At 42.6% G+C, this 27,307-nt stretch overlaps 1 protein-coding gene across 6 annotated transcripts in view; it reads left to right on the top strand.

Moving 5' to 3' along the window:
* Nucleotides 1-27,307, top strand: part of LOC116845643 (protein bric-a-brac 2-like) — a 39,746-nt gene that overhangs the window by 8,212 nt on the left and 4,227 nt on the right. Inside the window, exon 6 of one of the 6 annotated variants that reach the window (XM_032818589.1) lies at nucleotides 21,942-26,251. The exons of 2 other annotated variants lie outside the window; for them this stretch is intronic. In XM_032818589.1, the coding sequence (XP_032674480.1) occupies nucleotides 21,942-22,228 (287 nt within the window). In that variant the 3' untranslated portion in view covers nucleotides 22,229-26,251. 3 more of the 6 variants (XM_032818586.1, XM_032818588.1, XM_032818587.1) reach the window with 3 other exon arrangements.

The raw sequence follows: 27,307 nt of genomic DNA, 5'->3' as shown, positions 1-27,307 counted from the left end.
AGAGAGAGAGAGAGAGAGAGAGAGAGAGAGAGAGAGAGAGAGAGAGAGAGAGAGAGCTTTTGTTAATCGTAAATATATGTACGCGAGTACTCGCATACTTAGTCGTTACTTGCAAGCACACCGATGTGGTGTCGGGTGAAGTCATTTTGCGGAAATGAAACAATCGCGTGAAGTCACCGAGTTAATATATTTAGTTGATGACGCGATTCGAGTGTATTGCGATAGTGTCTCGAAAATTTGATCGATTCGAATAGAAGTTCCGCGAAATTCGTATTGTCAGTCTCGCAGTTATCATCGTTGCCAGAAATTTGCATCGCGACGAGTCTTACATCGGCAAAAGAATTTATTTCTTTATTTAATAGTTGTGAAATTGCATCTCTCTTTAATTATCATTACACCAAATCCGCCAAATTATCTTTTAGATTCTTTCATGATGCATTTGTTATATTCGGTTTTTCTCTTTTTATTGAAAGGATACGACTTTTTCCCTTTTCATTGAAAGGAAATGAGAGCAGTTTTATATAATTTATCAATAGTAAATTATAACATCGATACGCCCGTGGCTTAAATCGCGTTCGCGGCGTTAACTCAAGATCAGGGTTTTCTTTTAGATTATACCTCTAACTGTAACGTGTTCTTGTTTCTGCTATGTTACGTTATTTTCTAAATTTATATTATGTTACTCTCTAAATTTCTTAGAGTGCTTATGTTACGTTACTCTCTAAATTTCTTGGAGTGAAACTTTATTCGAAGATTAGAGTGAACCACTCGAATTCGAGTGACCTTTCACTTAGACTCATATTAAGTCGTTATTTGAAACTCCTCTCAAATGAGATACTTAGGATACTCAAGATACTCAGTTCAGAGTTAGATGAAAGTTTCTTAGTTGAATTGCGATTACTGATATAGTCACACATATAAGTTAATTAAAAAACTTGAATCTAATTCTGAATAAAAATCCAAGTATCTCACGTGAGGCAAACTTCAAGTAATGACTATTAATACAGTCACACAGTGAACTCTTCACTCTGAAATGTTCAGTGAATATTTCATTCGAAATTAAAGAGTGTGTTTGATGTGTTCCACTGTGACAGGAACATATTCGCTTTAATCGATTGAAACATTCGCTCGTTTGGGATTAGAATCCACTTTATGCTTGAAATCTTATTTATTCGTGCGATTTTGACTGGCAGCATTTTCACGATCGCTTCAAGTGAAAATACTGCCATTTTTCACTCGTTTCGAGTGAAATTCCACTCCGGGAAACTTAGAGAGTACATTCACGCATCTTGTCGGCGGAATTGTTGCTCGATTGGTTAAATCGATATCGAAATTACATATGAAGAAATTGCATATCTCTCACGTCAATTTTTAATATTTATACTGTTTAATATTAATTGCTAAACCAGCATCTCTCTCTGTTTATAACTTACGACGATGTAAGTATAACTTTAGAGCGTTATCCAACGATGAATAACACGCGTTACGTATGCTCACTAATTATGTTTATAATGTATGTATGTATGTATATATATATATATATATATATATATATATATATATATATATATATATATATATCTTAAAAATATTCTTATAGGTACCGTATATTGTTATTTGCATTACATACGTTGAGGGTTACATACGTTGATCGACGATCAGCGCAATTTTTAACGAACCACGATACTCAGTATGACATTGCATCGTTAGTTTAATAATCTCGTTGCACGAGATTACCGTTTCGCTCTCTCCAGAGTACTATCGAAATTAATTTGGCTTTGACAATTATTCTGATTTCTTGCGCAAAACGCAGTGATGTCTGCTTGAAAAGTACTTGCTCGAGAAATTGAAAACTCGACGGCATTGTGTCATTAACACGTTCCTTACCAGGGTTCGTTTGGAAAACCTTTCTCATATACCATCATATATTTTTTACGTAATTATGTAAAATAAACTTGGTTCGTTTGTGTAGCATAGAAAGAAGAATTATCGCTGCCATACACATGTATGTGACGCTGGTAGTGTGAACGTGTTAATGACGAAAATAAACAAGAAGAAAAAGAAGATAAAAATCTGATACATTAATGACGACGTTTATATAACGAAAAGTCAACTTAATTTCGATTCTTTCTGTAAGACTGTTATATGTAGTTTCTCTTATCGATATGAACGACGTGTTGATGGCTATTTCGTGTGATCAGCCACACCTATCGCGTGAATAGCCGCCGTTCTCTTTAGGATCTCGTTACCGTGAGGATCTAGATGTAATCGACTCGTTAAGAAAATTCCAAGTACAAAGAGTGACGATTCCCTATACGCTAAGAGAAACTGAGGCAGCTACTTCGTTGTGAATCGTTACGATTTTTAAGATAGCGCAAGCGAAACGTTAGATAGTTATCGTCGAAATCAACACGGTGCATAATGCGCTCCCGCACAGTCCCGAAGATCTCCTAATAGTATTAAGTACGTCCCTGCTGCAATCTCGAGGGTCGTTTGGGTTTCCATGACATTTGAGACCGTAAGACAAATCGTACAACAGCACAATCGTACCTCGCGGTACTACAAATGACTATAGACTGATTTTTGCTGTAACAATTGCCTTCCGTGGATCGCTTTCAGCATTTTCACGTAATTCGAATGTTTTCAACTGTGATTCATCTTCCGTCCCCTTTAAGAGAAAAATACGAAAAATCGCAGTATTTGAGGGTAAACATCACGCGGTAGGAATTTCAAAAAATCAATCTTGTGAAAACAAAACTTTTTTTAAAATTCCTACATATATACAAACGAAGTCGCTTTCATGTAGTTTCTAAAAATTTTTATTTTGTGTTTTTCGATAGTTTTTTTTTTTTATTTTAGAGATTACCTAGATTATTATAAAACATGTTTTTTCAAATAAACAACAATCTAAAAGTTTTTAAAACTTGCATAAAATACATTTAAAACGACTGTTTAAAAAAATGCATTGTTAAAAATATTCCTAAAGATAATTTTTTCCTTTTACTTTCACTGTGGTGTTTCCCCTTAGGTATCGCAGAAAACATTCGAAGCAAATATACATCTCGACTGGAATGCCATAAAGTAATTTTTAACATTATAAAAAACTTTAGAGAGAAATCCTCTTTCCGGAGAATTGCTCATGCTTCCCGTTTTTCTTAGGATTAAGTTGAAGATATTTAATTTAAGATTTTTATAGGTTCCGAACGTGATTGAGAACGCGTAAGCAAATGAAGTTTTCTCGTGGCAATATTTCTACAAAGCACTTGAGAAACGCCGTTATTAATAAAAAAAAGTATTATTTTCAAGAACTCTATGCTTTTCTTAAGGCCTACGTTATTGAAAATCCGGTCAAGTCATGAGGAACAGGTCCTTCTCTGATATTTTCGATCGCCTGGGGGCTTAACGAGCTTCTCAATCTCTCTTCAATGGTGTCGTGTGTCTTCTGTTTCCTCTGTCTGATCTGATTAGGCTTGCTCTACTTAGCTTGCGCTTATCACGCACGTCGTAGGAAAAGAAGAGGCGCTAGGAACAAGGACGAAAGGAGACGAGACGCGATCACTCCGTCTCAAACGCGATTGGAAGCACTTTCCTCGTTCTGTATCTCTTGACACAAAATCTAGTCGCAGAGTTGATAAATGAAATAAGCAAGATTATTTTCTGTCACAATGAGCATTTGTCGAATATCGAGCCCTGCATGATGCAGTGTAAATCGATGAGGCACATTCTCGAGATGTGTTACCTTATTCGCAAGAAAAAGAATTCTCAAGAGATAATGAAAAAAAAAAAGAAAAAATAGGAGAAGCAAAAAAGAACATCCTACGAAGAAACATGGTTGGAAAGTAAAATAAATTTAGCCTGTTTACGAGGGACCCACGAACTTTTTATACTTTTTCTACAAAAACAACAAGAGTGTCCCATAACACGATACAGAACGGCAAGTCAGTGTCTTCAGAGACCAACGTCCAGAGTCCACGGTTTCTATAAGTCCAGACGTCTTTGAAGATACAACGGAATACTTTCGTGGACTATGCCGGAGGAATGCTTCCAAGCCTTTTGAGACGGACCCTACCTGACGGGACGGAACGTTTCTCTCCCACGAGCAGCCACGAGCGATTATTCACGAGGTCGGGTTAAAAAGAGCTGCTATAAGCCTCTCCCCGAGCGCAGACGAGCGCGGTGGTTGCGTCGAGGGACTTCGAGGAACGCGTCACCGTTAGCCCGCGATCGTCACGGCGTATCGGGTGGCTGGTTGGCCAGCTCCGGGTGACGGAAGCTTCTCGTGGGCGCTTGCACCTGCCCGCACCTGCATCTGCCAGCTGGGCTAAGCAGCCCAGCCAGCCACCCACACGCCGACGCGCCGCAGTGGCCGACAAAGCGTGGTGACTGTTGTGTGTTTGTTGTTTCTTTGTAGAGCGAGCCGCGGGAGACGCCGCCGCCGCGGGTGGCGACGACGACGACGCCGCAGCCGCCGCCGTCGTCGTCGACGACGCCGTTTCTGCCAGCGGCGCCGAGCTCGTCCCGGACGACGATTATGGTCAGTCCGGCGGTGCGGCGGACGCCGGCCTCTTGTTTCGCTGTAGAATTTGTTGGAAGGGTTTCAAGCACCCGATGTCGTTGACACTGCACAAGGACTTGCACACGGGCCAGACCAGGTGTCCGATTTGCCAGCGCATCTTCAGTCGAAGTTACGACATGAAGGCACACTTGCTGCGCATCCACAAGTACCACACGTTCAGTGTCGACGCCAAGTCGAACTTTCGAAAGTGATGATCACCTGTCCTCCTGTTTCCCCTGTTCCCATTGCTCGGCTTTCTTTTCGGCCGAGCTGGGCTTCCTCGGTTCTCGATTCTCTCTCTCTTTTTCTCTCTCTCTCTCTCTCTCTCTCTCTCTCGCGCGCGCGCGCGCGGCGTACCTTTCGCGCACAATCTTGTCGTCGTTTATCGCGTCGCGACACGAGCTATCTCGTCGCAGTGGATCGCGAATATTCCGCTGACGGATTCCTCGGCGCACGTCTGGCAACGAACAACGAAAACATTGCCAGAAGCTCAAATATTCGGTTGTTAGTTAGCTGGTTAGCGTGATTCATTAATAAGTTTAGCTTCCGGATTGTTCACCATCGATCTCGCGCTAAGCGGAGAGAGATCGACTTCGGATCGATCAGAGTTCTGCATCGAAATATTGTCTTGTGTAATAAGTAATTTCGGATCTTTCAAAAGATTTCCTAAAAGAAAATCCAAAGCTACACGGAGAAACGGCATAGTTGGTCTACATAAATCTGTGCTAGCCAGATTCAATATTCCATCTGGTCAGCACAACTAGATTTATGTGTGCGCCAACCATACTGTTTCTTCCATATACTTATCACACAATCCAATATATACCGGAAGTGTGGTGAGACGCTCTTCGTGTACAGGAGAGACGGAGGAAGTCGGAACCGAGGTTGAGAAGAGTACACAGTGTTGCATAAGTACTGCGACGAATCTTCTGGTAGTTCCTTCGGCAGAAATTCTTATCGGGATCTGAGAGCGGTGTGCTGGTGGTCTCCTCCGGGATGATATTTGATTGCAGTATGTCAGATTTTGTTAGATTTTTTACACAAATATATTGTTCTGAATTATCTCGACCAATGAACGAATCCGCACGAATGTTCGTCGGGTCGACGCGAGACCTTTTGTATTACTTATGGAACACTCGTTACAAGTTGACTACATCGACTACATCGAAAATGACGTGCCATGAAGTAGGGATATGACATTAAGGACGCTTAGAGATATAACAAGCACCATGAGAAGTATCCTTAGATTTTTAGAGAACTGTTTAAAGTCGCGCTTAAAGCCGCAAGATTGTCATACATGTAACAAATAAATGCGAAACGCCGTCCCCTTTGCCGCCCATTACCGTCGATTTTCCGCGATTCTTCGTTGGCTTCGTCTCGCGTCCGTTTTCTCACCGCGCGTTCAGTTCTAAACGCGATCATTCAGTTCCGACACTTAATTCCTTTCATATTCAATTACATTAAAGTCTGTGCTACGAGAAAACAGATCGCCGACGGATTTTGCAGCGTCGAATTCGAAGAATTCGCGTTTCAGGAACAGAGAATATATCGGATTTTGTGCGTAGACGTCTCTCGTTGAATCGCTTAGAGTGAATGTGTGTGCGTACGTACATTCTGCAGAATGTCGTTATATATTATTCCGCGCGCATCTCTCCGTGTGATCTTACATCGCGCTTTTAGCGACGATGCTCACTTGCTAACGAACTTGCGACTTACTTAGACGTTACGGAGCTTTCAGTGATACTCAATATTTTACTGAGCGATGTCTCTTGACTTTTGAATAAAACATTGCGAAAGGAATCGTCGTGTATGCTTGTGTCAGCGGCGTGCGAAACAACCATCTCTCGACCGTCGAATCGGAGCAGAACGAACGACGATTCGATCGAGTATGATGGGAATGCGGGTCGTTCAAAACGATCGACCTGCACAGTCGTTGCGTCTCCTTATGATTCGCGCGATTATTGCGATCGCAGGATGTCGGCTCCACGGGGGAAATCCGTCTCTTCCTGTTGCATCTGCGAGACGAAAATTCGCATGAGTCTCTCCGAGTACCCGGCAAGCTTTTTGACATTTCGGCATTCCAAAGAACTCTCCTTTTGTTTCGTTTCTGGCTGGAGGCTTCACTGAACATGCTTATTGGGGACTATAGATATCTACTTACATTGTGGTTAGCGAGCTCTTAACACTGAATCTCGATTGTTGTATCGTTGTACGGTACACATACTCGATATAGAATGCGTTGACAACTACAACGTATGATGAAGGGGTGGCCTGTCGATGAAATTGACGTGATAATAATCAGAAGCGGATTTAATTGAATTTTATTGGACGCTGGCAGGCGGAAATCCCGAATTGTTTGTCAAAATCCAAACACGGTTAATCTCACAATTGGATTATCACGAGCTGTTTTATCCATTATGATTATGAGAATGAAGATTTTCAGAAAGATCGATGACGTAAACGCTTTTTTGCAATTTAGCTGTTAAAGCGTGATGAAATAATTTTTTACGAGATGTTAGATATAGATTCCGCAAAATTGGCCGTATTTCGTCGAGATGAACGTAGTTCTCACCAGATTTTAATGATCTTGTGCGATGTCTTCGCGATGGGTCACCCCTTCTGATTTTTCTGTTTAAAAAGTGTTCCTGACGGCCTGAGACCAAACTTTCACACATCTGCACTAAGCAAAAGCACGTTCTATCGCGATGCGGCGTACAGTTATAGAAATTTAACACGCTCACAGTTGATCGTGTTCTCTTTCAGCTGTACGTGTTTCCTATAAGCACATACCCGTACCACCATACGATTAACCCATTTCATTGAATTGTATTTAAGAGTCTGTGAAACATCCCTTGAGGCTCTTGCCATCTCTGAGTGAGATTTTTCGGCCCCTCATACATCCTAGGTGAAATTTTCGGAATAGAGAGATCTCCACGTCTGGTCTCCGACGCGAAATCTAACTTGTACACTTGAAACTCCCGCCTCTCATATTTAGTTTTACATCCCCGAATGTGTACAAATTTCCAAGCGTATCGATCAAACGAGTTTCGTCGGAAGGATTCTCCCGATACCGGTATGTGCTTATCGGATGCTCTCATTGTCGCGTCCCCGCTATGAAAGAAATGACAGCGACCGCATCGGACAACAATCGCCGCAACCGCGAAACTGACGAGCCGCAGATAAACGCAAATAAAAAAAGAAAACAGACAGACAAGAGTAATCAGAATCAGATACAAAACAAAAGTAAAAAAAGAAAACGTCCCGCGCGCGCGTCGCAAACTATCGCATATAAGTATCAGAGGCCGTGTGTGTATGGGAAACACTTTGGATTGTGTGCGCAGAATCAAAGCATGATTACGACCGGAAACAACAGCAACCGAAACAACTACTACAACAACTACAACAACCACAACTACAACAACAACCCGCTCTCGACGGGGTCAGGCGCAGGTCTAAGCTGCTCATCGACGAAAACGGTCGCTGGGTGTGCGACGTCTGCGGCCGAAGCTACTCTCGTGGCGATTCCTTAGCCCACCATCGCAGTATGCACAGAGGCGACACGGTCTGTCCGATTTGCCGTACCGTCTTCACGCGAAAGTACACCATGCGCTGCCACATGGTGAACGTGCACGGGGTCAAGTAAACGTCGAAACGATCGTGGACGCGCGCGAATGAGTCGCGGGGACGAGGGCAAAAGCGAGCGTGCGATGGAGGAACTCCACCGAGGACTGTCGGTCGGCTAGTCCATCGTTGCCTGCGAAAAACTGGAGAGATCGGCAGATCGCAGCTGTGAGCTGCGAGATGCTTGTTCCTTTTCGAGGGTGTCGAGGAGTTCGGTCGCTTCGAGTTTGCTCGAGAACGATCATGATTACCCGGAGAAATGAACGGAGAATCTCGAGATATAATATTAAGGGTCGATTTTTCCTACCTCTTGGTAAACTGACTAACAGTCAGACTAACAGACTCAAAATATATGTCTGTCTTTGTTTTTCCATCAAATTAGATAGACATACGATTGAACTGTTAGTTAGCTAATTAAGAAGTTGGAAAAGTCGATCCTAAACAAGCTGTTATTTTACCCTGACGATTACCCACTGCCATTTTCTCCATGTTGAGTCTTAAAGAAGGATTTATTTCAGAATTATTTAACATCTACTTATCTCAATATTCTGTCTACGTTAAATCTTTATTCTTAATTTCAGCATGCAGTGTATCAATTATGCAATTGACTTAACTGCAGATAAAATGGTGAGATAAGAAAATTTTGAATATAATTTATATTGGGTAAATAAAACAAACTTTTTTTATTTACAATTTCTTTATTTTTTTTAAAGAAGCAGTTTGTTATTTCATTTCATTCATTCATTCATCTTTATTAGGTCGTTTAATACTTGCTTATCATATACTCTATAATTAATATTTTGTTAATTGAAATAAAGAAGAAAGATTAAACGCAGGTAGATAATTGAGATAATCAAACATTGAATAATTCTGACATGAATTTTCCTTTAAGATTCGACAACAATATAACATGCCAAGATAGAACAATAGCTTGTTCAGTGTATTATTTCCCAAGATACTCCGTCGGTTCTTTAAATTCTCCGAAATTTTCAGGATTAGTACAGAACCAACATTTTGTCTTGCGGTTCTTTCGATACAGAGAAGTCTTTGTCACTTAAATATATACTTCTCGTTGATTGTTAGTACTTAGCACAATGTGGTATTCGTAATCACATAGAGTGCATCGTATATGTTCATTTTCTTTAGTTTTTTTGCGATTACAGCACGATTCATCCGGTTTTTCGCGGATGGTGCATAGACTTTCATCCGGCCGACGGTGGTTTGAGTTCTCAAGCAATCTTCTGCTTTGACGCTTGCGGTCGTCAAATTCTAGATATCTGCTGTTTTCTCGACGTCTTTTCGTTTTGTCATTCTTTATATCGTGCTCGATTAATAAATCGTTTATTCCCAAACGACTAACCATCATCAGTTTCGTCGTTTTGATAATTTTACTGAGGATTCGTGCTCGCGTATCTTCAAACCCGCGACGTCGCATGTTGCCATTCACGACGAGAGAGATCCTCGCCGTGGTCGTTTCAACGCATAACGACTGAATATTTTAATATCGATACGTACGATCAATCAGAGTCCTATCCTGTATGCGAAGGACCGGCATTCGCGGACAATTAGCAACGTAACATAAACGCGCGATAGTAAAGACGGTCCGGTTTTCATCCGCGTCCATCTCGCATTCAACCAGAGTCTCACGAATCGGATTTTTTTGCGAAACTTTCGCAAAAGTACGAGACTCTTAAGAAGCATGCGCGTGTGTTGCCTTTAGATATATCGTAGAAACATTATAGAGTTCAACTTCGATTGGACTGACCTTGTTAAGCTTTACTTACAGTTCGCGCAGAGCGAACTGATTTCGATTTAACGTGCAACAATCTGCACGTCGATTTACACCACTGCTTGGCGAAATCAGAACATCGCGAGGTGTTTCCGTTAAAATGTCGGGTGACAGACGACGATAGATCGCCGCCCGAAGCTTCGTCAATTAGCGAACTAGTGGCGACTTGTGCGATTTCTCTCGAGCGGCAGTTCCTCCTTAAAGCTCCTGACCCCTCGCATTATCTATCTCTTTTTCAATGACGTCAGAAGCGAGAAAATGCATGCTAAAAATTCTTGCGAAATATGTTAAAATAAAAATATATATCCATAAAGTAACACTTCCAATCAATTAAATAAATTTATAAGATATTCCGTGCACTTCCCTTTTGATCTAATAATCAATAATTTGTCGTAAATTAACGTGACATACAATTCGTCTTCTTAATCTATTTCTTCGCTTATTTCTATTCTATTAATTTACAATAAATTATTGATTGTTAGAGCAAAGGAGAAGTGCACGGAATAACAAATTTGTTTAATCGATTGCAAGTGTTACTTTATGGATATATATTTTTATTTCAATGTATTTTGCAAGAATTTTTAGCATGCATTTTCGCACTTTTGACGTCATTAAAAAGAGATAGACAATGTGAGGGGCCAAGAGCCTTAAACAGCATTTGAAAAAAAGGAGAGACCCATCTGATGTTTCTCTCTCTTCTCTCTGACATGTAATTATGTATATTCGCGAGGTACAAAGCCGCTCGCGTTGACATCGTGTATATAGATGTGAAATTGCGTCGTTCATACACGGAGAAAGACAATTTGATTGGATTAACCAGATATCTGGTGAAAGACGAACGAACCAGAATTCTGGTTAGTTAACGAACAGAATTTTGTCTTCAAGTTAACAAGATTCTGGTTAACCAAAACTTGCAACTATTCATAAGTTGTACTCTTCTCTGATTCGTTCATTTTTTATCAGACATTTGGCCAATCCAACCAAACTCTTTTCTCCGTATAGATGTTAGGTTTTTGTCGCGGTACCTAGATATCATGTAAGAATATCGTATCCTGTCCCCGACTAGACTGATCGTGTTAAGTTCTACTTACGACTTACGTACAATGCGATCTCGATTCGACGCGCGACAAAGAGATCCACATGTCGATTTAATACGTGGGTGCACCGTTACTCGGTGGAAATCGGAACACTGCGTGTATAGGTGAAAATGTTAGATAGACGATAGACGAGAGCTGTTCAAAGCCTCGTCAATTAACAAAGGAGTGACGACTCGCACATCTCGGGAGAAGGGGCGGCAGCTTTACCCTCTAAATTACATAAAAAAAGGAAGAGGTATACCTGACGTCTTCTCTCTCATATGTGTTACACACATATATTTTATATATCTAATATATATATATAATAATATGTATATATATATATATGATATGTGATATATACGTATTGTTAAAGAAAAAAAATTTCTTCTCTTTAATAATTATTAAAGATGAGAAATAAGATTTTTTCTCTTTAATAATAACACATTATAATGCATATTGTATATGCATTGTATGTTATATATGTATATTACATATATCTTCTATGCAATATAAGTAATTATGTATATCCGGAAAGGTACAATTGTGCGCGTCGACGTCGAGATGTTAAAATCGCGTTACTTGAACGTTACGTTTCCGCCGCGATCGGTTCAGTCGGTCTCGTCGTCGTATATCTAATCGTCGTATATCTAATTGTCGTATATTTAATCGATGCGACTCGCAGAAACTTGTAAAGAGCGGCGGCAGCATCGATGTAAAGTAGATCTTTGTTGTACGAGGTCTTATTTGCGACATTGTGACCTTTCGAGACAATCGACGAAGTCGAGTGTATGACGGATCTCTCGGTCGCGGCTTCACGGTTCGCACATTCTCTCTCTTTCTCTCTGTTCCTTTCTCTCTCTCCCTCTCTCTTTCGTAAAAACCTGTGAAGCCTCTCGCTTGCGAGGAAATCTTTCATCACTGCGTCATTTTATATATACATATAAATACATAGTTTGTATTATAACACATTCTCTATTGCGGAGATAGTTTTTCATTGAGATACTCGAGGCGATCGTCTCTAGCATAGATCGAAATAATTATTTCTCGTGGTTGAATTGTTTCCCTTTTACTGAGACTGGATGTCGTTTGATTTAATTTACTCTCTCGAGAACGATAGACTTTCTTGAGTACGAGTGTCTCTCAGCAGCAGAGACTCTCTTTTACTTCCTGCATGTAATGTCCATCGCAGTCCGTATCGTGTTGTGCGCAAATTACGTACTGAACATAGTTGTAGGACATGTAACACGTACACAGACCCACACGGAACGCCGGGCGAATACGTTTCTATTGTACTTTGCATTCTGGAAATAAAGCCATCATGTGAGAATCACACACACGAGTGGTGTCTTTGAGGCCGAGAACGCGCGCTCGTACGTACGTTTCTCGCTGCATGGATCCTCTGCAAATCCTTCAGCCGATAAAACTTCGACATAACGAATATCCGATGGAATGCAATGACAAATGATTTCCGATTACGTGAATCACGTGACAGCGCTTGTTCGTCGAACGCGACGAGACAAAATCCGCGCGCAGATATCTCCAGGTGGTCTCGAGGTCTTGGAATTTCGTCCTGGCGAAATTTTGCCTCGTCGCGGAATCTAGCGAGAAAACGATCCAACGTACGTGACTCGTACGTCGGCTCGAAACTTTTGTCGAACGACGTGCAGGTGACAACGACTCACGACGAGTCGCGCAGGATATAATAGCACAGGTCGCCCTACACAGGTGTTAGGCTAGAGTCGCGAATGCGACTCACACGTCCGATTAATGGTGTGCGATCGAAAGGAATATATATGATTGTCGGTTCACTGCACATTACATGCGATTGGCAGCAAATGTCGAGTCCATGAACTTCCGAGCCCGAATTAGGCTCGCAGTGTCAATTCGATCGAGCTAGATCCCGTCCCGACCACATTATGCATGTATATTGAACATTTTTTTTTATTGTACGTGTATACACTCTGTTTTTCAACCTCTCATTTGAAATCTGTCACATTTACTATTTACGCTGTACGTTATGCCGTCGTATCCACAGTTCGCAGTAGCATGGCTGCTCCGAGAGTAATATTATGTAATATCATGTATGTTGTCACACATTTTTTCTCGTGATTGATGTCTCTTTCTCTCATTCTTTATTTTTTCTTATTTTTTTTTATTCTTTCTTCCTTTCTTTTCTTGTTTGCAACTCTCACGTGTGCGTTGTATTTCTTTTTTTTTCTTTTTTTAAATTTTATTCTTATTTCTTTTGATTGCTGTTGTTACTCGTGTTGTTTACTTCGGACCCGAGTGAGTGAGTGGAAAAGTAGGTAGAGAAACGAGAGCTGAACGAGATTGTTTTCACAAGTGTAACGAGTAGCTTGCTACTGATGTACGATTTTTCTTGGTGTCCCTCTGCTCTTTTCTCTTTAACATCGAAGACACCGTTGTACTCGCAGCGTCGCGTACCGTGATCCACGACGAGACGAGTTTGCTGTGCTCCTGTGTGTGTAACGACTGCAAAAGTATTTGAATCGACGCAAAAGTTCGAACAAAATAGTTCTCGATCAAGTATAGTAACATGTCGGATACTCCAAACTCGTGCATTCGTCAGTACCCTTGAAGTTCCTTTTCCGCTTAAATTCTAATCACACACAAACACGCACACACGCACGTGAGTATATCCTCACAGCGTACCGTCGCGAGTAAACGCAAGAAATTGCTCTTGCGCAATCCGCGCAACGAGGAGGATTCCCCTTAGAAAAAAGCGTCGCGTTGTCGCGTGAAATTGTCGCGAGATGAGAAACGCGTCCCGTCGCGAATCTCACCGTGCCGCTCCCTCGCGACAACCTGGACAACATTCGTGCAAATCGCGTGCAAACAATTCGGCGGCGCGTCGCGCACCAAAAGGCAAAAATCCGTGTACACACGTAAACGATAAATAGGCTCCCTAGGAGAGACGAGGGGAGCAGGCGCGTGAGAAGAGAGGCGCAGCGGCGCGCGCGCTGCTGCTGCTGCGGGATGTAGAAACGTTTGTGTCTGATTTAGATGTACGCACGGTGATCATCGGACAGCCGTCGCACTCGTGCAAACTCTGCGGTAAAGCGTTTTGGAATCGGGACTCGATGTATAAACACATGAATATGCACAAGGGCACGACCCAGTGCCCGGTGTGCCACAAAGTGCTCAGCCGCACCACGCACATGAAGCGCCACTTGAAGAACCGCCACGGCGTCGAGATCACCGCCTTCGCTAACGCCACCACCGCCACCGCCGCCACCACCGCTGCAGCCGCCGCCGCCGCCGCCGCCGCCGCCGCCGCCGCCGCTGCAACCACCGCCACCACAGTCGCCTCCACCACCGCCACCTCCTCCTCCACCGCCTCCACCGTCAGCGCGCCGGGGGTCGGCGGCGCCGAGACGCCGGCGCCGATCCCCGTGGCGTCGACCGCGACGATCGACCAGCAGAACACCAGCGACAGTCCCACGAACATCGACGCATCCACGACCTACACGACGATACGCATTAGGGAGAGCAGCGTGGAGAGGATCACCTCTAGTCCTATTCCTTAGTGCGAAGACGGCAGCCCGCCAAAGTGCGACAAGTCCCGTCGACGCAAAAGGAGGGTAGATCCTCCGGCGATCCTCGTCCTCCCGCCGCCTCCGTCGCCGGATCGCGATTAATTAGCACGACGCGAACTCGGAGAAGGTGCCGCGTTTCTTTTTTTTTCCTCAAGCAATCATGCCCACCATGTCTCGATTCCACCCGTCGCGATCGTGTCCTTGAAGGGGTGAGACTCGTCGAATCGTCGCCCTCACCGCCGGAGACGCGAGATTTTTAAGTCGTTTGTGTATGGAAAGTAATTTATGTCGGAGCAGTACGAGAGAGTAATACGACGTCTTTACGCGCGCGCGCGCGTTTTATACTTAATTAATCAATTCCGATTGATTGACGAGTTTTTAATGCTTCGAGACCAATGGAAACCACTCGACTTTGGGGGTGCGCGTTTGAGTGGTTGAGGGCTTGAACAAGTCACTTTGTGGCGCCACAGATTAGTACGGGTTACTTTATGGCGCCACAGAGAAGCGTTTCAGTATATATGTAAAAGAACAAACTTATGTCACAAGACCACACGGGACACAAAGTTTCAGTGCAATATGAAATCCTTGTGTCTTTGTGTCCCATCGAGCGCTGTGAGAGGTTTCAGTCTTGTGACAGATTTGTGCTTTTATATATGACATTCTGAAGCGTTTCTTTGTGGCGCCACAAAGTAGCTCGTAGAGATCTGTGGCGCTTTTGTATGATGCTAGAAAGTGGCTCGTTTGTTCGAGTCCTTGCAGTCGGTCGATTGGACTAGCGCAGTAGAAACAGTTCGCGACTGGCTCGGCCGCAGGTGGAAGCATCCTCGATAGCACAATCTATTAAAAGATGTCTTCAAGACGTCTGAAAGACGTCCCATCTCTTTTACACGTCTTGTGGACGTCCTGAAGATATCTTTTATTAATTTGTGCTGTTTGGGATCGCAGGTTTGGGAAATCAGTCGCACGGCTAAGAAGAAGAGCGGTTCGCCAATGGGATTTTTGTTACATCATTGTTATTTTTTTGATTGGTATTTAACGCAGTCGTGATCAAGATCCATCGTAATACGGTGCCTTGTTTCAGTCACGCAACACAACAATACGCTAGACTCTGGGCCAAAGATTTCGCTATTTTACTCTGCCCTATAAACGACGAACGTCTTCGTTATCGGTTGTTAACTGGCGATTGCAATTCTGTAGGCTGTTAGCACATACTTTTGAATATATTATATGTATATATATATATATATATATATATATAAATATATATATATATAAAATTATTTATATATGTATATATACACACACACACACACACATATATATATATATATATATATATATATATGTATGTATATATTTAAATGACATCATATATATTGAATTAATTTTATCGAGCAATCGGACAGAAGAGTGCGGCCTGCATGCCATATTTTATTTTCGTGTTCCTCGAATTTAATCGTTCTACGGCGCGATCAGATCGGTCGTAAACGTGAACGCGTGATCGCGAGAGGGATGAAAGGATATGAAGTACGAAAGAATTGACGACATCGTCGAGCGTCGGATCACCTATCCTGCTCTAGGGAGTCGCCGACGGGGAAAAATTATATTATGTCTGTCTTAAAGGAGAAAAAAAACTTTACCCTAGTCATTCGTACACATACACATATGTGTATGTATATGTATCTATATGTGTATATGCACATAAGAAGAGACACGCGCGTGAGTCAGACACGCATACACACCTATATACGTACACACGCACACATTCATCGGATCACACACATACACACGTACGAGGACACAATTTTGTAACCAAAGACACAGAGGGAAAGCGGAAACCATTTATTTTATCTAGTCAGATCAGTTCAGTACTTAATAGCGTAAGGAGGAATGTGCATTTTTTTCGTGTGATGCAAAAGATCGACAGAAAATTCTCCGTTACCGTCAGATCGCCGGCTCAATCGGACGCAGACCGGCGATCGGCGCTTGATCGTGGTATAATTGCTAGTACAATGAACTTGTTCGTCATTCTGATCCCTGTTTTATGAATGTTTCGAGCGCGTCGGGAAGTTTCATGGACGAAGATGCAAACGAGTCACTTCTGTATGCTCGTCCTGAGGCACGCGTTATAATCTTTTATTCGACTTCTTTACATGCATTTTATTATATTTCGTATCTTACACTGTATCACATCGACAGTGACAGTTGCAGAGCAATCTGTCGCGTCTATCGACACCACTTTTACCACGATCGAGGAGCAACGCGATAACGATTAGTCGTTCTGTGCCATTATTATTATTATTATGTTTTTTAGTTGAACGCGTCGGCACTTTTCATCGCGCTTTTGCAGACGGCGTCTCAGACAGGTTAATTCTCTTAGTTGCCATGCGCCGACGCGTTTTAACGTTCCGCGGGATTCGTTTTTTTCCTCTTTTTTTTTTAAATCGATCGCAGATCGCGAGGCACGATCTGCGTTGATGATATTACGCATACTCACACGTGCCCTAGTTTTTAAGCTCAGAGACTTGCCAAAAGAGTATATATTTAATAATATCTAATACATAATATATAGCGCATATATATTGAATTTTTTTCTTTATTTAGTTTTAGCCCGTGACGGGAGTGCAACATTAAGGGAATTACCGTAGTATGCCGTATTGTGTTATTATTATTATTTTGTTTATTTTTGTTGTCGTTATTGTTTGTTTCTCTTTTCCTTTTTTTTTTTCTTTTTAATCAGCTCCGACTTCGCGACTGTATCAAATACACGATCATGCGCTAGGGAGGATTCTCTCTTCGCCCCATCTTCAAATAGAGTCTCGGAGCTCATCGATAGTCACGCACGTGATTTTTATTTTGAATTCTTAAATACTGAATATATTTGATAAGAATACACGTACATACAGCTACGTCCGTATAACGACGAGCAATTTTATTTATTCGAACATTACACTACCGTCCATAAGTTCGCGAATATGTGTGTGGACAAGAATTACAAGAAAACTACGTAAAATTATTTGGAAAATATAATAATAATATATATATTTATATAGTTCATCTCTCTATAAGAACTAATATATATAACAGTTTTAAAGGGTCTATATTGTATTGATATATCTATGAACTTATGGACAGTACTGTACGAGCGTTGGGGTGTGAAAAAATGCAACTTTTCAACATCCTGCGCGTGTTAGGTTTAATCGACGGCAGATTTAATCGAGTCATACGACGCGGAAAGTGACTATCGATAAGTACAAGCAATCGGTGTTGGACGTTATTCGATGAAAAATTTTCTTGAACTGAAATAACCGGCAAGTCGATAGCGGAAATGAATCAGTCGTCTTGCATGTGTAATCAACGTGCAATCAATCACGCATCAAAGTTTTAAGTTTATACTTGATTAATAGTTGATTAATAGTCTCGTAGATCGATGAAGATATTTGTGATTCTTTATACGATGATTGATTGAATTTTGATAGTGGATTTGCCGATTATTTTAGTTATCAAAGAAAATCAAAGAAAATTCTCATCGGTTAATGCCTGACATTGCAAGTGATCCTTTTGCGTAGGGAGAAAGAGAGGCTACTGTTCGTTTTTATTGAACGATTATTACCCCATCCGCAATATATGATCTCTTTCGTTCGGGAACGGTGTTCGCCAACGAAGTACCAAAGTCGTAATGTAGCTGTGACGAGTGCGACGGATCGACGCTGCTTTGCGAACGGGAACGCAACTTAGTGCAATTACAACTAGTTCAATTATTCCAACTCGTAGACGTATATGTTAGATAATTCTTCGTCGGAGAAATGATCCGTTCGCTTAGGCTGTAGTGTAACGAGACGATTGGGGGGCGGGCGCGTTTTTCTCCAAATCTGTCTGAGAAACTTCACGTCGAGTTACGTCGATTTACATTCTCGAACGCACCTTTCAGTCGTGAATCCTGTCGAGGGCGTTTAGGATAAATTTTATTTTCGATTTTATTTTCAAGAAAGTTAAAGAACGTAAAACGATCGTCTGACGTTTCGTTGTGGTCGAGAATAAAGTTTCGCGCGAGATGCTCGTTGAACTTGCTGTGAATTAAACTAATCAAGCAGATTTTATTTATTTGCGAGAGTTTTATTTGCGAAGAATTTAGTCCCAAGTCAAATCGTTGGTAGTTTCATCGTCGGCATTGGATTCCTCTTTAAAAGTTACATTTAATATCCCCGCGGCTGAAAGGTATCCCCCGGTAAATCCCAGTAAATCTAGAACGCTCTGTTCTAATTAACTTGCTAGAGAAACGTAGCGCAAACCGTAGGAGGGAAATTTCAATTTATCGCGCAAAGAGGAACTGGTCGTTAAATGTATTTCGCGGGACGCGAAAAAGATTCGGTTTAACGTAGCCTTAAACCGGTTTACCGCGCTGGTTGCATAATCCTCACGTTAGTTTAAACTTTGCTGAACGGTACGCCGCGTGCGCGTGTGCCGCGGTTCGGATGCTGTTAACGTTAATTTATTTGCTTCTGCGTCAAATTTTCTTTTACCTAAGTTACCTTATGTGGTGTCGCTTGTTTTAAGTTCTTCTCTTTTTCGAGGAAAAAAGGATAAATATATATTATATACATATATAATATATATACACACACGCGCGAAAAAAATGTAATAAAGAAAATATATATATATATATTTACTCCCGCGTTTTATTTATATATTTATACATATATACGCATACACACATATGATGCGCGTGTACGTGTAATTGGTCGAAAGTAACGGTGTTCACGGCTGTGTGTAATATGTTGCATACACACGCACGCGCCCACGCGTAACACCAATACGAGACTACAACACTATTTTGTTACGAGAGAGAGAGAGAGAGAGAGAGAGAGAGAGAGAGAGAGAGAGAGAGAAAGCGAATGTGCACATTCCTCGGATTTGCCACGAATTGATAAGAGATAAGTACAAGATCGTTACTAATTAATTGTCCCATAGGAACGAATTGATATTCCCTTAGTTCGTTATTTATAAAAGAAGAAAGAGATGAGACATATATATGTATACATAAAAATAATATAAAATAATATAATATAAAATATCAATTACGTAATCTCTCCTATGTTTGGCTTATGCAGGCTAATAATGTAAGTGGACATATGTGTGAATAAAGTTGCAAAGAAAGAAAAAAAAGGAAAAAACAAGAAAAGAAACACGTGAATTCCAACCGTTGAGTGAGACATTCTCCTCTTTCCTTCACGCTGAAAAAAAACGTCTCTCCGGCTTCTCTCATGTATCGTATGTATTTCTTTCTTGTGTACTCTGGATTCACACTGCTTTGTATCCCAGCCCCCACCCCCTGCCCCTCGTCCTAAGTTGATTTGTTCTTTGTTCTCTGTTTTTTTCTCATTTTTTTTTCCTTTATTTTGGAGCACAAACTGCACGTACGTCGCGTCGCGGCGCGCAATAATACAACGGGCGACGACCACGACAACGACAACGACAACGACCGAGTGAATGGGATCGCTTTTGCGCTTTCGTCGTTTCACGCAACACACGTGTCGGGGAACAACACGTGATGAGACACAGCGCTAAGTGGCCGAGAGAGTTGTGCGGCAATTGCACCCCGACTACTCACCCACCCACCCACCCACCTACCTACCTACGATTCACATAATAATCTAGCCAACCTGTGCTGTGAATTTCAAGCGAGTCTAACCACGTACACATATATATATGCCGCTTATGTCGCGGTGCCGTTGTCCGCCAATCATAATGAACATCGGCACGACAATCACGTTGAGATCTGCTCGTTGTGCTCACGATGTAACTATGTATAATCCTATTTGTTACAGTATGTCTACGATCGTATCGTAACAGGATGCTAACTGTACAATACGTCCTAGGGCAATATTGATTGCACTTGTGACTTGTGTATGTCTTGGGCAGTGTTGGGTGCGACGAGTGATCGTCGGGTTAACGATTACCGGATAAAGAAAGAAAAGAAAAAGGAAATTAGAGCGGACAATTTTTGCAATCGCGACTACGATCGTGAAAAACGAGAGCCCAGACGATCAGTCGTGCACTGAGAGAAAAATCCTCTATTAACGAACGTATATTCCGCTCAAGCAACATATCAGATCGTCTTTGAAGCCATTCAGTCAGGTTTCCAATCAAGTTAAGATTGAAAATGAAAATGAAAGAATTTCCTTTACAATGGAAATTTATTTTTATTTTTCGACACAATCTTTTTTAATTGAATGCACTTGAATCCAACGATGCTGATACACCAACATATGACAAAGCGGAACTTTACATACTAAGTTTTATCAGCATCATTTTTTAAACACGCGAATTCGCACCGCTTTTCATTCTGCCCTCGTATATTGGTTTGTTAATGTTTGGTCGGATTATGAACCTTTCTCTCAGTGTGATTAAAGAGTTTGATTTCTGCAACTTTTCACGATCGCTTCATCGGTCGATCGCGATCGCTGCCCAACGCTGCTTCTTCTTCAGCAAGGGTGAAAGCCGAATGAGGGTTGAACGAGATGAGCGAGATATCGTGCATGACGATCTGATAACTGTTGTACTGTGTATTAGAGACGAATTGGACGCTCAGATTTCGATCGGCACAGCGGGCCCCTGAGATTAGCCTCGGCCGGGTGCCGGTCTCTCAAAGGGGGTAGACTTTACACACACACACACATACTTCGAGGAGGATCATCAGTCGATCGCGTGCTCTTCGGGGGCGTCCTACCCGGCGCCCTGCTAACACATCGGTATAATACAGTGCACGTTGACCCCACACGAATCGCCCCAGAACCAGAAATGAACGAATGCGCGTTCCTCGTCGAGCCGCGGCAGAACAGTGTGGTTTTCTTTTTTAACCCTTTACTCGCGGCTCAGCGATCTCATCCGATCTCTTTTTCTGTCGAGGCCGATAAGTTTGGCGCGAACAGCGCATCGAAAGTATATCTCCATTTTGTCCCCGCTCCGCTGACGAAATTGATTAGTCGGGTCTCGATCGGGGAAAGTTTCTTTCTCTTCGCGCATCTTGAATTCTCGTATCCGCGACAGTGGTGGCTCGTATCAAAGCTATGCCATCCGGACAAAGGGTTAAAGTTCTCGAGGCCTCGACGCCAGAGTCTTTCTTGCTCGGTAATCGACTGACGATCCCCTCGCAATGGATGGCCTGTGTTAACGTGTCACCATCGTGCCCCTTCACCCTCGCCGTGTCCCGACCCTTCACCTTTGAGTCCCGTCTCCAGCCGAGTCCACCCGCAGCTTCTTCCTACCCTGTGACCACTATAATCCGTTGATAATTGTGAGGAACCGGCGGGTCACGTGGCTGTGTTAATGTGTTGCAGGGGGGGTGGGACGCAATCGGAAGCACGGAAGCGATACAACCGGTCAGGCGTTGATGCAGGGCCCGGGGCGTTTTCCGTGCCGAATCTGCGGAAACGTTTACAGGCACCTCGCTTCGCTGACCCAGCACCTCGAAGTGCATCGCAACCAGACGACCTGCATCCTCTGCCACACCACTCTCAGTCGTAGAACCGATCTGCGCCGTCACATGCGCCTGAAACACCAAATGCATTGGCCGAAAACGATGCACTCGAGGCAGCGCAGCCCGAAAAGCGAATTGGACTCGTAGAGAGCGTCCACCGTAACCGCGATACACGATGTATAATGACGATCGCAACGCTATCATTGAACGCCCGAAACGTCGAACGACGTCGCTTTAGCTGTACCTTGCCGCGGAGGCGTACTTCGCGGTGCGTTTATTGTGCGAGAGGTTGTTGTTTTAGAAGATCGATCGCGACAATGGCGACTCGTCACCTTACAGATTTCTTTTCCACATCATGAGCTCGAATAATTTTGTCGTGAACGATTGAATTTTGCCCCGTTGACGGGGGAAATGATCTACGTTCCGGTGATTTGACGTATCGCTTATCCTTTCTGTGGACTTGTATTCTTTAGTTTCAGATTGAAGGCAAACAGAAAAAATAATTTTCTTTTTCGGGAGAGGCGAATAGTGTTCGAGTTCTGAATACGGCGTTAAGGTGACGGTCGCCCGCGATCGGCGTTCTTGAAAAGATCCGAAAAAAATGACGTAAAAGGATATAAATCTCAAGGATAAAAAATCTCTCGCAGAGGAAGGATTCCTCTATGCGCCTCTTTGCTTGCTTGCTGATTTCTTCTTCGCGACACGTGCGAGGAAACACGTTCATCTTCAGAGGATGCGCCCTCCTCGAAAAGTTGATCTTCAATTCGGAGGAATCATCACGCGAGTCAGCATTGTTTGCTGAGAACAAACGTGTTTATCGCTCGAGATGGTAGAAGAGTAAGTTCGTAGTCAACGCAATGTCGCAATGTCAAACGTAATGATGTTGCTGATATCTTGCACCTCATTCTCTTTCTCCCAAACGAATAAAGTTCGAAGCGTTTGTTCTTTCTTCCTTCCATTTTTTTTTTTTTTTTTTTATAATTTTACATATCGTTTATCCAAGAGGACGTCGGTTGTTACGCGGACGGACTAATTTAACGGGAAAAGTGTGACGATGTGGTCGCCTTTTTGAGTACTTGGGTGTATTTTGATTTCAGTCAAATGAGTCTAAGTCCGGCTAAGGTACGCAAAATGAATTTCTCTACTCTGCGGTATTTTAAAGCATTATTATTATAAATATTTATATATTATAACCGTGCGGAAGAATAATTATGTATCTTCGTTGGTAACGCATTTAGACACTTCGCGATCCACAGAATCGTCGGCGGTTCGCAAGCTCGTTACAGCTAACAAGTATAATGGCGGTGGGTGAAGGAGATCAGATGCAGGAAATCGAATGAAAAGAGAAAAGAAAAATTTGAAAAATTCCGAATTCGTATCGTACACAGAAATTACGCGAGATAGAAGAGAAATTGGAGCTAGAGCGAGGGTGGAAAGAAACGGCTAATTTTTGCGAAGCAAAGGTAAAGTCAACGAGGATGGCTCTGTTTGTAACGACTCCAAGTGAATCCAAATAATTCAATTCAGATGCAATTTCTTATTTGGCCTCGTTGAAGATCAACTGATCTTTTTCACCCGCCGTGCTTCCTGTGCAGGCTGTACCCGACTCGAAGCTTCGTCGCTCTTGCGGTGAGCTGGAGATCTTGCTGTGCGTATTTCGGGTACAACCTGTATTATGACTCGCTGGAAAGTAGTGGATAGTCGCGCTTCTCGATTGATTGATTCGGCGATCGAGGCGCAGACGCGCGCCTCGCCAAGTTTTCTTTCAATTCGCTATGCAAAAGCAACCTGAAAAATTCTACCAGCGCCGGAGTCATTTAGAGACGCGTTCCCGCGGAAATTGATGTGTCTAGCTTCGCTGTAAACGTGTATTTATCTTCGCTAAGTGTGTTTCCACGCAATTGGCGATTGTGTTAAACATTAGCGGACCGCGTGTTCGCGCGCCTTAGGCGCGCCGAAGAGGCGAATTCAGTGAGATATACGTTAAGGATCCGCGTTACGTATACGTCACAGTGAGATAGAGAGAGACGGGCACAGGAGGGGCGACTCTCGCCGATCCCGGGGTCTTGCCTGCACCGTCTGCGGGATCTTCCTGGGAGCGGCGAACACACAAACGCGAGGACCCGGACCCTAGCCGAAGGTCTTATACGCGAGAGAAAATACGTGCAGGATATTAACTGCGAACAAAGTACGGGAAAAGCAACAGACAAGATCTTCGCGTACAAAAAGACCTGACAAACTTTTTGACGATTTTTACCGTGGAGGAACTTTTCGCAGGCGAGAGAGAGAGAGAGAGAGAAAGAGAGAGAGAGAGAGAGAGAACTCATGCTTGAAGGAAGTCCTCGCGTATAAAAGGTCCTCGCGTTTGCCAGGATTTCTCGGTAAGAGTGGGTAAGAGGGCTCGTATTTTTACGTGGAGCCCGGTCAGTCGCCTCTCGGGACAAATAAATCGGCGGTCTTGAAGAATTCTAGTCATTACAGTACGGGACATTAGATTATCTATCGAGATCTCTATCGCTCGTTCACACAGGACTAACGGGTCGAAGTTATTTTTTTATGCTCCTCGACGCAACCCCGGGGGCTCCGCAACGTAATCCTCTCTCCGCAGCCACCCCCTGCCCCTGACACTGTTACACGGACACTGTTTACACGTTTCGCCACGTGCCGAGGTTTCTTTGCGAACGACTTTTGGGCCCGGTGTGCACCTCGAAAGCTCGGCCCCGTTCGTTCGACGAGGTGTTACTTGACGATTTTTCTCTCACTTCATCCCAGTAAATATACTGAAAAATACTACAAATAAATGTTACTTGTTTCAAGTATTTTATAAACTTATATACGTCCACAAATTTATCACAAGTTCATCATAAGCGTCAGACTTATTCAAAATACATAGCGAAACCTCTAGTAAATTTTACATTTCAATCAAAAATATTAAGCTAAAGCAAAAACTCGACTTGCTTACTGCATAGAGCAAACTTTTTCGTCGACAAAGTTCCTATAATATTCTTGCAAAGAGAATAAATTCTTCTTTCGAATACATGATAACAAACGTTTGTGTAAAATTTATGATGAGTATATTTGAAGACTATTATCAAGAAAATATTCTTCGTTAAAGATAACTATTACTTGAAAAAAGAAAAATAAGATAAACTAAGTAATCACTTTTTTTTAGCAGTGGAGTGATATTTTTTGTACGTATTTGAAGTAAATCTTTGGAGAATCTCTTTGTCACGATCTATCATAAATAATCTCCCGAGGAACGAACTCTCTCGAGTGAAAAGTGAAATGGAACGAAAAATCGGAAAATACGTAACTTCTCATAGCGAATATAGAATACATTATCCGTCTTGCACGTATATGTTGAAGCTTGATATTTTCTTAGGAACTTCCCTCTGTAATAACCGCGAGGTAACTGTCTCCTAGATAACGAGGCTTTCAGGTGTATATCGGGCCTTAGCTTCAGGCTGTCAAGACAGCGCATAGACAGTGCCTTACACACGAATACCTGGTTTTACATTTTACGCATATTAACTTCTCCAGATGTTTACCATAGACAAGAGTATATTTAACGATGCGGTGCATCAGTATAGTAGCTGTTACTTTTGTTACCGGCTTCGTGTAAACATTGTCTCTGTACAAGAGCGCGAAAGCAGCGTTTCCCAATGGCGAGAAGTCGCGCAGACACATTTTCCTTGCATCAAAGAGAAAAAGAAATTTGAGTTTATAACGAAGATAGCAATGGAAAATCAATGTGAATTAAGTAATTAATTTTTTGTTTATTATAATGATCGCATATTTCGTTTATATTTTGCTTAAAATGATCGAAAATTGAGTTTTGGGAAGTTACACATTTTTTTTTTTATATATACGAAAATATTCTTACGGTCTCGAAGATCGTAATGGACATTCAGAGATGTCCTTATTTAGTTATTGTTTTTATACGATGTATACACACATACAGGGTGTCCAAAGACCATAGTACAATACTTTAATAACGCATTAGTAGCGTATGGAGCTTAATCGGAGTCGAAAATCTGCGGAAATGCTGCATATGAGTGAGACATTCTGTGCATACACACGCGTATTGCACAATAATTCCTCACGTTCAACGTGATTGTCGTTCAGAGAAGGTTCAGAGGTTCAGAGAAACGCTGGTTTCGAGCATTCGCGGACTGCGTCAAATGTACCCAAAGACAGATCTGAATATAAAGCGTCACGCGCGGACGCGTACCGTTGTTGTTGTTATTAAATAAGTAATCTGCATACATGGGAGCGATTTCGCAAGCGGGGATACCTTATTTTAGCGAGCGCATTCAAGTATTATGCAACAAGTAGTACAATAACCGAGTAAGACGCACGCATGTACGTGCGCAACGGCGTGTGCGCTTGCATGCGTGCGTCTGCATTTCGTTTCGTTTTCGAGAGTGACATCGCACCTGCGCACCTGAGTATTTACACGTAGGTATTATAAGTAATCATAGTTGTTGGTCGTAGCACGAGGAGCCGTCATCGCGTCCAGAAAGCCACACTTAACCCATTAATTGTCATCCGGAGAATTAATTGCGTCGCGAGAGAAAGACAGACGAGAGGGTGGGGACGCGTCGCGACGAATTGTGCTTTCCACGTTCTAAATCGAAAGCGCACAGGACGACAGAGTTGCAACTTCGGCATTTAATGGGTTAACGGAACGTTACTGTCGCGGACAAGCATGCGAGCGTATTTACGTGGCCGCGTGTGTACGTGGCTACTTCGATAGATCAGGGATTCTCGGACTCTGCGATACTCGAACGCTTCAAAGTTTGATTGGACGAGCTGTCGCTGTGCGAGATCAAAATGAGACGATCAGTGGGGTGTGTGTGTGTGTGTGAGAGAGTCGGCTAAGAAAAAAGCGCGCAAAAATGCGTAAGTCGCACAGCTCACCGCGAATCGCGGCGACACGAACGTGCAAAGAGCTTCGGTCTTACTGAAGAACATCCGAAACACGGCTCTGTTTGCGTAGGCAGACTGTCTGTTCGAAGTTAAAGTTTTGCCGCAAAGATTCAGGTAATTAGAGTATATCTTAGAGAGATGTAACGATGTGCAGAATTTAGAACTGACAGAGAATATATAGATGCAGCGGGTGAACGCGATACGGTGAAAAGAGAAAAAAAATTCTATCTGCAAATTTCCGAAAGCGATACAAGGGCACAGCCGCAGCCGGTGCAATTCGTCGGAGGGGAAAATTAC

Source organism: Odontomachus brunneus, unplaced genomic scaffold (assembly GCF_010583005.1).
Source record: "Odontomachus brunneus isolate Ranch 3 - 2012 unplaced genomic scaffold, Obru_v1 Obru_scaffold_054, whole genome shotgun sequence".
NCBI lineage: Eukaryota > Metazoa > Arthropoda > Insecta > Hymenoptera > Formicidae > Odontomachus > Odontomachus brunneus.
This window is presented reverse-complemented; position numbering and strand designations above follow the sequence as displayed.